General features: G+C 48.1%; 1 protein-coding gene across 5 annotated transcripts in view; it reads left to right on the plus strand.

The window, feature by feature from the left end:
- Window positions 1-12,085, plus strand: part of LOC137374291 (ankyrin repeat and SOCS box protein 9-like) — a 106,789-nt gene that overhangs the window by 67,250 nt on the left and 27,454 nt on the right. For all 5 annotated transcript variants that reach the window (XM_068040101.1, XM_068040106.1, XM_068040105.1 and 2 more), the window contains exon 6: window positions 6,358-6,492. In XM_068040101.1, the coding sequence (XP_067896202.1) occupies window positions 6,358-6,492 (135 nt within the window). The remainder of the gene's footprint in view (window positions 1-6,357; window positions 6,493-12,085) is intronic.

A 12,085-nucleotide genomic window follows, 5' to 3' on the forward strand; every position in this document is an offset into this window, starting at 1 on the left:
AATGACAGCAAGCTTTCTGGCAGGCCTACCAATGCACCAGCATTTCATTGTATATACCCATCAACCGTCTTCTGTAGGCTACCCTTCAGAATCCTCCCCTGAGGCCTGTGCAGCAAAATGTGTGTGCGACCTCTCCAGTGAGCTGGCACCTGTGTTACCCTGGCTGCAGGCCAGTCTTGTCTGGTTTCCCACCACAGGCAGGTCCTGCATCTAAAATAGCCTCTAAAGAATGTGTAATGTTCTGAGCTGGTGGTTGCAAGTTTGTCTTCCTGCACTTCCACCGATTGCTGTTTCACCACTGCCTGGCCAGGTTGCAGTTCTTGGGTATCAAGGCACAAGGGTAGGGCTGTGGTGAGGGAAAAGGTGAAAAGCTAGAGGTGCATGCTTACACCATCTGCAGCTTGTAAATCATGAGATTGTGGGATGAGCGGGAAGTGGAATACAAAAAGCAGGATTAGGTGTGCGGACCATCACCTCCGATGGTTTCAGCTCCCCTTCTGTCCATGGCCTCAGCCATAGCTGCTCCAATTATGGCAAGCACTGTCTCCTCCATGGGGGTATGGATATGCAGTCATGCCTGTTCCCCAACAGTTAGCTGCTGTTGCCTCTCATTATGTACCACATTGCCCTGCAAGAGAGGGATGTATGTCAGTGAGTGCCATGCAAAGCGTTTGGATGACATGCTGTCATTGTTGAATAGCTGGTAGTGTGTGCAAGCTGAGATGTGGGTGTGAGACTTGGAGCAGTGCTCAGTGTGCGAGGGTGAAGTGAGGTTCTGAATGTTAGGTATGAGTACTGATTGATTGATAGGTGAGTGATGGGGGTTGAGCAGGGTGTGATGCTGGTGATACAGTTGGTGGGATATGGCATTTGAAGATATATTCATTGACCTTAACTGTGTGAGGTCATAGAACTTCTTGCGGAACTGCATCCAGGTTCTCGGGGCTCGACTTCTGGCATCGACCCCCCACAGCTGTCTGCTCCCAAGTTTGTCTGGAGGGCCTCCTAGTTCCCTGTGAATAGATAACAAGGCTCCTTCAATCCACTCCTGCACCCAGGCCAGCAGTGCAGTGCAGGAAATCCTTGGAGCCTGCTGGCTGCCATCTTATCATGTCATTGCTCCTTTGCTTTCTGCTCTACCTCCCTTCCTCACAAAAATTTTCCCTACAGAAACAGTTAATGATTAAAAGTTGTGAACACAGAAAATTTAATGAAACTTAGCACTAACTTTATAATATCCCAGGTCAAATATAAACATATATCAACTGCCAGAACGAATTTGTCTGTATAAAGTAGCATATTTGTTGTTTGGATGTTAAAATAAAGGTGGGTGAGGATGAGAATTACACAGTTGGTTTTGGAACATTAACACGCACTGGCCTTTTCAAGTTGAATACTGAGAGTTACACCATCTCCTCCTGCTTCAGACAAGTATCGGGACTCTAAACAGATCCTCAGAGTAGGTTGGCTGAAATTAGTGGCTCAGCGATGTGGAGAACCAGAGTCCCATCCCGGGAAAGTGGTCAGTGCACTGTTATTGATTGCGCTAATATTTGTATGAGTGGAGAATGAGTGTAGAACAAAGAACAAAGAAAATTACAGCACAGGAACAGGCCCTTCGGCCCTCCAAGCCTGCGCCGATCCAGATCCTCTATCTAAACATGTCGCCTATTTTCTAAGGGTCTCTTTGCTTCCTGCCCATTCATGTATCTGTCTAGATACATCTTAAAAGATGCTATCGTGCCCGCGTCTACCACCTCCACTGGCAATGCGTTCCAGGCACCCACCACCCTCTGCGTAAAGAACTTTCCACGCATATCCCCCCTAAACTTTTCCCTTCTCACTTTGAACTCGTGACCCCTAGTAATTGAATCCCCCACTCTGAGGAAAATGCTTCTTGCTATCCACCCTGTCTATACCTCATGATTTTGTACACCTCAATATGGTCCCCCCTCAACCTCCGTCTTTCTAATGAAAATAATCCTAATCTACTCAACCTCTCTTCATAGCTAGCGCCCTCCATACCAGGCAACATCCTGGTGAACCTCCTCTGCACCCTCTCCAAAGCATCTACATCCTTTTGGTAATGTGGCGACCAGAACTGCACGCAGTATTCCAAATGTGGCCGATCCAAAGTCTTATACAACTGTAACAAGACCTGTCAACCCTTGTACTCAATACCCCGTCCGATGAAGGAAAGCATGCCGTATACCTTCTTGACCACTCTATTGACCTGCGTTGCCACCTTCAGGGAACAATGGACCTAAACACCCAAATCTCTCTGTACATCAATTTTCCCCAGGACTTTTCCATTTGCTGTATAGTTCACTCTTGAATTGGATCTTCCAAAATGCATCACCTCGCATTTGCGCGGATTGAACTCCATCTGCCATTTCTCTGCCCAACTCTCCAATCTATCTATATTCTGCTGTATTCTCTGACAGTCCCCTTCACTATCTGCTACTCCACCAATCTTAGTGTCGTCTGCAAACTTGCTAATCAGACCACCTATACTTTCCTCCAAATCATTTATGTATATCACAAACAACAGTGGTTCCAGCACGGATCCCTGTGGAACACCACTGGTCACACGTCTCCATTTTGAGAAACTCCCTTCCACTGCTACTCTCTGTCTCCTGTTGCCCAGCCAGTTCTTTATCCATCTAGCTAGTACACCCTGGACCCCATGCGACTTCACTTTCTCCATCAGCCTACCATGGGGAACCTTATCAAACGCCTTACTGAAGTCCATGTATATGACATCTACAGCCCTTCCCTGATCAATCAACTTTGTCACTTCCTCAAAGAATTCTATTAAGTTGGTAAGACATGACCTTCCCTGCACAAAACCATGTTGCCTATCACTGATAAGCCCATTTTCTTCCAAATGGGAATAGATCCTATCCCTCAGTATCTTCTCCAGCAGCTTCCCTACCACTGACGTCAGGCTCACCGGTCTATAGTTACCTGGATTATCCCTGCTACCCTTCTTAAACAAGGGGACAACATTAGCAATTCTCCAGTCCTCCGGGACCTCACCCGTGTTTAAGGATGTTGCAAAGATATCTGTTAAGGCCCCAGCTATTTCCTCTCTTGCTTCCCACAGTAACCTGGGATAGATCCCATCCGGACCTGGGGACATGTCCACCTTAATGCCTTTTAGAATACCCAACACTTCCTCCCTCCTTATGCCAACTTGACCTAGAGTAATCAAACATCTGTCCCTAACCTCAACATCCGTCATGTCCCTCTCCTCGGTGAATACCGATACAAGGTACTCGTTTAGAATCTCACCCATTTTCTCTGACCCCACGCATAACTTTCCTCCTTTGTCCTTGAGTGGGCCAATCCTTTCTCTAGTTATCCTCTTGCTCCTTATATATGAATAAAACGCTTTGGGATTTTCCTTAACCTTGTTTGCTAAAAATATTTCATGACCCCTTTTAGCCCTTTTAATTCCTCGTTTCAGATTGGTCCTACATTCCCGATATTCTTTCAAAGCTTCGTCTTTCTTCAGCCTCCTGGACCTTATGTATGCTTCCTTTTTCCTCTTAGCTAGTCTCACAATTTCACCTGTCATCCATGGTTCCCTAATCTTGCCATTTCTATCCCTCATTTTCACAGGAACATGTCTCTCCTGCACGCTAATCAAACTCTCTTTAAAAGCCTCCCACATATCAAATGTGGATTTACCTTCAAACAGCTGCTCCCAATCTACATTCCCCAGCTCCTGCCGAATTTTGGTATAGTTGGCCTTCTCCCAATTTAGCACTCTTCCTTTAGGACCACTCTCGTCTTTGTCCATGAGTATTCTAAAACTTACGGAATTGTGATCGCTATCAAACTTCAACCAGCTGGCCGGGCTCATTCCCCAACACCAGGTCCAGTATGGCCCCTTCCCGAGTTGGACTATTTACATACTGCTCTAGAAAACCCTCCTGGATGCTCCTTACAAATTCTGCTCCATCTAGATCTCTAACACTAAGTGAATCCCAGTCAATGTTGGGAAAATTAAAATCTCCTATCACCACCACCCTGTTGCTCCTACATCTTTCCATAATCTGTTTACATATTTGTACCTCTATCTCACGCTCGCTGTTGGGAGGCCTGTAGTACAGCCCCAACATTTGTTACCGCACCCTTCCTATTTCTGAGTTCTGCCCATATTGCCTCACTGCTCGAGTCCTCCATAGTGCCCTCCTTCAGCACAGCTGTGATATCCTCTTTGACCAGTAATGCAACTCCTCCACCCCTTTTACCTCCCTCTCTATCCCGCCTGAAACATCGATATCCTGGGATATTTAGTTGCCAATCATGCCCTTCCCTCAACCAAGTCTCAGTAATAGCAATAACATCATACTCCCAGGTACTAATCCAAGCCCTAAGTTCATCTGCCTTACCTACTACACTTCTTGCATTAAAACAAATGCACCTCAGACCACCAGTCCCTTTGCATTCATCATCTGCTCCCTGCCTACTCTTTCCCTTAGTCACGCTGACTTCATTATCTAGTTCCTTACAGGCTTTAGTTACTACCTCCTTACTGTCCACTGACCTCCTCATTTGGTTCCCATCCCCCTGCCACATTAGTTTAAACCCTCCCCAACAGCGTTAGCAAAAGCACCCCCAAGGACATTGGTTCCAGTCCAGCCCAGGTGTAGACCATCTAATTTGTAATAGTCCCACCTCCCCCAGAACCAGTCCCAATGCCCCAAAAATCTGAACCCCTCCCTCCTGCACCATCTCTCAAGCCACGCATTCATCTTGACTATTCTTTTATTTCTACTCTGACTATCACGTGGCACTGGTAGCAATCCTGAGATTACTACCTCTGAGGTCCTACTTTTTAACTTGGCTCCTAACTCCCTAAATTCTGCTTGTCGGACCTCATCCCGTTTTTTACCTATATCATTGGTGCCGATGTGCACTACGACAACTGGCTGTTCACCCTCCCCTTTCAGAATGTTTTGCAGCCGATCTGAGACATCCCTGACCCGTGAACCTGGGAGGCAACATACCATTCGGGAGTCTCGTTTCCGACCACAAAACCGCCTATCTATTCCCCTTACAATGGAATCCCCTATGACTATAGCCCTTCCACTCTTTTTCCCGCCCTTCCGAACAGCAGAGCCAGCCACGGTGCCATGAACCTGGCTACTGCTGCCTTCCCCTGGTGAGCCATCTCCCTCAACAGTATCTAAAACGGTATACCTGTTTTGGAGGGAGATGACCGCAGGGGACACCTGCGCTGCCTTCCTGCTCTTTCTCTGCCTTTTGGTTACCCATTCCCTTTCTCCCTCAGCAATCCTAATCTGCGGTGTGACCAATTCGCTAAACGTGCTATCCACGACCTCCTCAGCATCGCGGATGCTCCAAAGTGAGTCCATCCGCAGCTCCAGAGCCGTCATGCGGTCTAACAAGAGCTGCAGCTGGACACACTTCCAGCACGTGAAGGAGTCAGGGACATCAGCCGTGTCCCTGAGCTCCCACATTGAGCAAGAGGAGCATAACACTTGACATGATCAGACCAGTGCAATCATGGAGTTTTTTCTATATAATCTGTAGTGAAATTCAGAAACCTATTACAATGAGATTCAAATTCAGATCAGACTATTGAGATGAGATGCAGGATTCCTCCTTCTGTCAGGTGTATAGGTGTGAGATTGAACAGAGCGTCTCCAGTTCCTGGGGCTACAATAAAAGTGCCCTCTGAATAAGCACATATCAGCAATAATTCCACAGCCTTATTCAGGAAACTACCAAGATAGATTGAGTGAGAAACTGAAAATCTCACATTGGTGAATCATGGGATGCTCTTCTAAAGTTGGGGTTAAGGCACGTTGGATTACCTTGTTAGATTTGTTACAGATTTTCAGGGCCAATGGTTTACAGTGAATAGATGTTATTTTATAGAGAATTATGGATTTTTGGGGATCACATGTTGCAATTCAATCCATCTTTGGTGAAAACCAGTAACCTCACCAATTCTGACTTAATCAGAGTTTGCTGCAATGTAAACATTTCTAGTCCTGCTTGCTGTGACCATGCTCGGATCTTTTCTGAGTTCTCCTGCTGCTGCTTGCCCTGATGATCGGGCAAGGCTGGGATCTTGCTGCACACTAAAGTGCCCCCCCGCATCCACATTTAGAGCCGTAGCGCAGTATCTGTGTGTAATACTTAATTTTCAGTTGCATTAAATATGAACTGCAGGGATTGAAAATAAAGGGCACCATCATAAATTAAAAGGTTCAAATGTTTAGAATCTTCAGTAATCTTCTGGACAGTTTGGGAGTTGTGTCAGGATCAAAAAGAATCTGGGCTGCTTTGTGTAAAATAATCATCTCAATATAATTCCAGGTCACACGAAGTGTATGACAATCTTGTTGAATCATGGGGTGCCCATTGATCACAGTGTCTCACATCTGGGGACAGTCCTTTATGTAGCTTGTGAATATCACCAGATGGACTGTGTGAGAAACCTCCTAAGTTCAGGTAAATCTCTTCCTTCTAATACTTGGGTATTTTTCTCAATAATTACTTATGACATATCATTTCCAAACTGGACTACAGTGTCTATGCTGTTATATTTCTGAAAACCCTCCAGATGTTTTTTCTACCAGAATGTATTATAATCTCTCGATCAATTGAAGTCATGAAATCACTCTGATGGCCAGAATATGTTACACTTACCTGCAAATATATGGATAAACTGAAATGAAAGCTGATCAGAACTGAGGTAATCTAGCTCAGGAAGCCCCATGTCTGTGAGTCTGATAGAGAAAGGCAAAATTTGTTTCAGAAGATTTTCAGATTCCAACCTCACAGGTTAGAGCATCGTAAAAGTAGGGATATTTATATGATCTGGGATTACATCTTCGATGTGGGTGGACATGTATATTAGCTCCCAGAACTGTTGATGAATGGAGTCAATAAAGTACATATGATTTCAGCTCCTTTGGACCAGTCTGTCATTTCATATTCAAGTTAAAGATTCTAACAGTCTTAATGTGCACATTTTCTGTGATTGATTCTTTAATGGTCAGTTACACAATGAGGATAGAGCAGCGGATCGAGGGTGGAATGGCCTACTCGTGTAGATGTTCCATCCCCACTATGCAGAGAGGAAGGAGCAGCGGAACCCTAGGGTAATAAGAACTAGGACAGAGGGGAAGCATTGAGAAAAACCCTGAACACGTAAAAAGCCACGACCCGGCCCCAGTTGACTCCATCGCGGAACGGCTCCTTGGCCACAACTTCAAAGCACCCGCAGGAGATGTGCGGCTCGTAGCGCATCTGCAGCGCAATGCTGGCGAATTCCTGCTGGTACTGGCGCCCGAGGCTGTCGCCCACCTCCCGGAGGACGCGGTTGAGCTTTCCCGGCGTCGATGGTGGGAACTGATGAAATGTTTTACTACCTGCCGCCCCCCTGCTCCCAACTCACCACCCCCGCACCCTCTTCCCCCACCCCCTCCCCCCTCGCAACCCCTCCCCAGCTCCCACCTCGCACCATCTTCCCCCTGCACACCCCACCCCTCTACAGCCCCCTTCCCAGCAACCCCCTCGCACCCCCTTCCCTCAACCCCTCCCCCTCGCACCCCCTCCTCCCACCAGCATCCACCTATCCCTGAGCGGGGACCCTAACAACCCCACTGCCTTGAGGGCGTCTCGGGAGAGTGTGAGGCTAAGGGAGTAAACCCTAACAGAAAATCCAGGGCGGAACCCCGTAGGCGGTCATGTGTCACCTTTGGCATGTTTCCGGCAGTTCCTGCAGCCATACCGGTGCCAAACGTCGTGCTCTGTACTCCTTTGGACCCCACCAGAAAGGACGAGAGGGGGGTTTTGATGCTTGGGCAACTCACAACCTCCATACATTCGCCCAGGCATGCGCCATGGAGAGGTCACTCCATAGTCGCCTCACAGCGACCGAAACAACATGGAAGGCAGCAGTTACAGGTTATAAGTCCAGCTCAATTGGCGTAGAGATTGGGCGCCACGGGTTGCCTTTGTCGGTGGGAGAGGTCATCGCACCTCACTGGACAACTACCGCCCGCCTCAAACCGGGCAGCCCCCAGTCAATAAGGTTCTGTCCCGCCGCAGTCCACCTGCTTCAATGGGTGCTTGGAGCTCAGGGTCATTGCCCGAAAAGCGGACTGCAACACCGCACCAAACAACATGAAAAAAGGAAAGAAGGTACCAGCCCTTCGTTTTGCAAGCTGGAACGTCAGAACTATGTGTCCTGGCCTGTCGGAAGACCTTACACAAATCTACGAGTCTCGGAAGACCGCCATCATTAACAACTAGCTCAGTAGACTCAATGTGGACATTGCAGCACTTCAGGAGACACGCCTCCCTGCGAGCAGATCTCAAACACAGCAAGACTACACCTTCTTCTGGCAGGGTAGGGAGTTGTGTACCTGTCATAACCTCTGCATCACCAACTCGTTCTTTCACACTAAACCCTGTCACCAGGTTTCTTGGAGGCACCCAAGATCACGTCGTTGGCACCAGCTGGACCTCATTGCCACAAGGCGAGCCTCCTTAAACTGTGTTCAAATCACACGCAGCTTCCACAGTGCGGACTGCGACACTGCCCACTCTCTGGTGTGCAGCAAGGTTAGACTCAAACCAAAGAAGCTGCATCACTCCAAGCAGAAGGGCCACCCGCGCATCAACACGAGCAGAATTTCTTATCCACAGATGTTACAAAAATTTCTAAATTCACTTGAAAAAGCCCTTCAAAACACTCCCACAGGGGATGCAGAGACCAAGTGGGCCCACATCAGAGACGCCATCTATGAGTCAGCCGTGACCACCTATGGCAAACGTGTGAAGCAGAATGCAGACTGGTTTCAATCTCATTTTGAAGAGCTGGAACCTGTCGTAGCCGCTAAGCGCATTGCACTCCTGAACTGCAAAAAAGTCCCCAGCAAGTTAACATCCGTAGCACGTAAAACAGCCAGAAGTGCTGCACAAAGAACAGCCAGGCGCTGCGCAAATGACTACTGGCAACACCTATGTAGTCATATTCAGCTGGCCTCAGACACCGGAAACATCAGAGGAATGTATGATGGCATCAAGAGAGCTTTTGGGCCAACCATCAAGAAGATCGCCCCTCTCAAATCTAAATCAGGGGATACAATCACTGACCAACGCAAGCAAATGGACCGCTGGGTTGAGCACTACCTAGAACTGTACTCCAGGGAGAATGTTGTCACTGAGACCGCCCTCAATGCAGCCCAGTCTCTGCCAGTCATGGATGAGCTGGACGTACAGCCAACAAAATCGGAACTCAGTGATGCCATTGATTCTCTAGCCAGCGGAAAAGCCCCTGGGAAGGACGGCATTAGCCTGAAATAATCAAGAGTGCCAAGCCTGCTATACTCTCAGCACTAGATAAAATGCTATGCCTGTGCTGGGACGAGGGAGCAGTACCACAGGACATGCGCGATGCCAATATCATCATCCTCTATAAAAACAAAGGTGACCGCGGTGACTGCAACAACAACGGCAGAGTGGCGCAGTGGTTAGCACCGCAGCCTCACAGCTCCAGCGACCCGGGTTCAATTCTGGGTACTGCCTGTGTGGAGTTTACAAGTTCTCCCTGTGTCTGCGTGGGTTTCCTCCGGGTGCTCCGGTTTCCTCCCACATGCCAAAGACTTGCTTGTTGATAGGTTAATTGGCCATTATAAATTGCCCCTAGTATAAGTAGGTGGTAGGGAAATATAGGGAAGGTGGGGATGTGGTAGGAATATGGAATTAGTGTAGGATTAGTATGAATGGGTGGTTGATGGTCGGCACAGACTCGGTGGGCCGACGGGCCTGTTTCAGTGCTGTATCTCTAAACTAAACTAAACTACCGTGGAATCTCCCTGCTCAGCATAGTGGGGAACGTCTTCGCTCGAGTTGCTTTAAACAGGCTCCAGAAGCTGGCCGAGCGTGTCTACCCTGAGGCACAGTGTGGCTTTCAAGCAGAGCGATCGACCATTGACATGCTGTTCTCCCTTCGTCAGCTACAGGAGAAATGCCGTGAACAACAGATGCCCGTCTATGTTGCTTTCATTGATCTCACCAAACCCTTTGACCTCGTCAGCAGACGTGGTCTCTTCAGACTACTAGAAAAGATCAGATATCCACCAAAGCTACTAAGCATCATCACCTCATTCCATGACAATATGAAAGACACAATTCAGCATAGCGGCGTCTCATCAGACCCCTTTCCTATCCTGAGTGGCGTGAAACAGGGCTGTGTTCTCGCACCTACACTGTTTGGGATTTTCTTCTCCCTGCTGCTCTCATACGCGTTCAAGTCTTCAGAAGAAGGAATTTTCCTCTACACAAGATCAGGTGGCAGGCTGTTCAACCTTGCCCGCCTAAGAGCGAAGACCAAAGTACAGAAAGCCCTCATCAGGGAACTCCTCTTTGCTGACGATGCTGCATTAACATCTCACACTGAAGAGTGTCTGCAGAGTCTCATCGACAGGTTTGTGGCTGCCTGCAACGAATTTGGCCTAACCATCAGCCTCAAGAAAACGAACATCATGGGACAGGACGTCAGAAATGCTCCATCCATCAATAACCTCCATGTTGAACACACTTGGAAGAAGCACTGAGGGTAGCAAGGCACAGAATGTACTCTGGCTGGCAAACATCAACATCCATCACCAAAACTGACCAGTAACTGGCAAAGTCCTGAAAGACAGGAAGTGGTGGTATAGTGGTATTGTCACTGGACTAGTAACCCAGAGACCCAGGGTATTGCTCTGGGGACGTGGGTTTGATTCCCACCACAGCAGAAGGTGGAATTTGAATTCAATTAATAAATCTGGAATTAAAAAGCGAGTCTAATGATGGCCATGAAACCGTTGTCATTGTTGTAGAAACCCATCTGGTTCACTAATGTCCTTCAGGGAAGGTAATCTGCTGTCCTTACCTGGTCTGGTCTACAAGTGACTCCTGATCCACAGCAATGTGGTTGACCTGGCATCGGGTCAAACATGGGCGAGAAAATCTCCTGATTACCACCTACTGCACCCCCTTCAGCTGATGAGTCAGTACTCCTCCATGTTGAACAGCATTTGGAGGAAGCACTGAGGGTAGCAAGGGTGCAGAATGTACTCTGGGTGGGGGACTTCAATGTCCATCACCAAGAGTGGCTCGGCAGCACCACTACTGATCGAGCTGGCCGAGTCCTAAAGGACACAGCTGCTAGACTGGGTTTGCGGTAGGTGGTGAGGGAAAAATATATTTGACCTCGTCCTCACCAATCTGCCTACCGCAAATGCATCTGTCGGTGACAGTATTGGTAGGAGTGACCACTGCACAGACCTTGTGGAGCCAAACTCCCATTCTTCACATTGAGGATACCCTCCATCGTGTTGTGTGGCACTACCACCGTGCCAAATGGGATAGATTTCAAACAGATCTAACAATGCAAAACTGGGCATCCATGAGGTGCTGTGGACCATCAGTAGCAGCAGCAGAATTGTGCTCAACCACAATCTGTAACCTCGTAGCCCAGCATATCCCCCCGTCTACCATTACCATAAAACCAGGGGACCAGACCTGGTTCAATGAAGAGTGCCGGAAGGCATGCCAGGAGCAGCACCAGGCATACCTCAAAATGACCTGGTGAAGTTACAACCTAGGACGACTTGCATGAAAAACAGTGTAAGCAGCATGCGATAGACAGAACTAAGCGACCCCATAACAGATCAGATCTAAGCTCTGCAGTCCTGCCACATCCAGTTGTGAATGGTGGCGGACAATTAAACAACTAACTGGAGGAGGTGGCTCCACAAATATCCCCATCCTCAATGATGGGGGAGCCCAGCACTTCAGTGAAAAAGATAAGACTGAAGCATTTGCAACCATCTCTGCCTCCTCCTGAGGTCTCCAGCATCACAGATGCCAGTCTTCAGCCAATTCAATTAATTCGGCATGATATCAAGAAACGGCTGAAGACGCTAGCTGCTGCAAAGACCACGGGCCCTGACAACATTCCGGCAATAATACTGAAGACCTGTGCTCCTGAACTTGCCGTGCCCCTAGCCAAGCTGTTCCATTACAGCTCGAACACTGACATCTA

This window comes from Heterodontus francisci, chromosome 10 (assembly GCF_036365525.1).
Source record: "Heterodontus francisci isolate sHetFra1 chromosome 10, sHetFra1.hap1, whole genome shotgun sequence".
NCBI lineage: Eukaryota > Metazoa > Chordata > Chondrichthyes > Heterodontiformes > Heterodontidae > Heterodontus > Heterodontus francisci.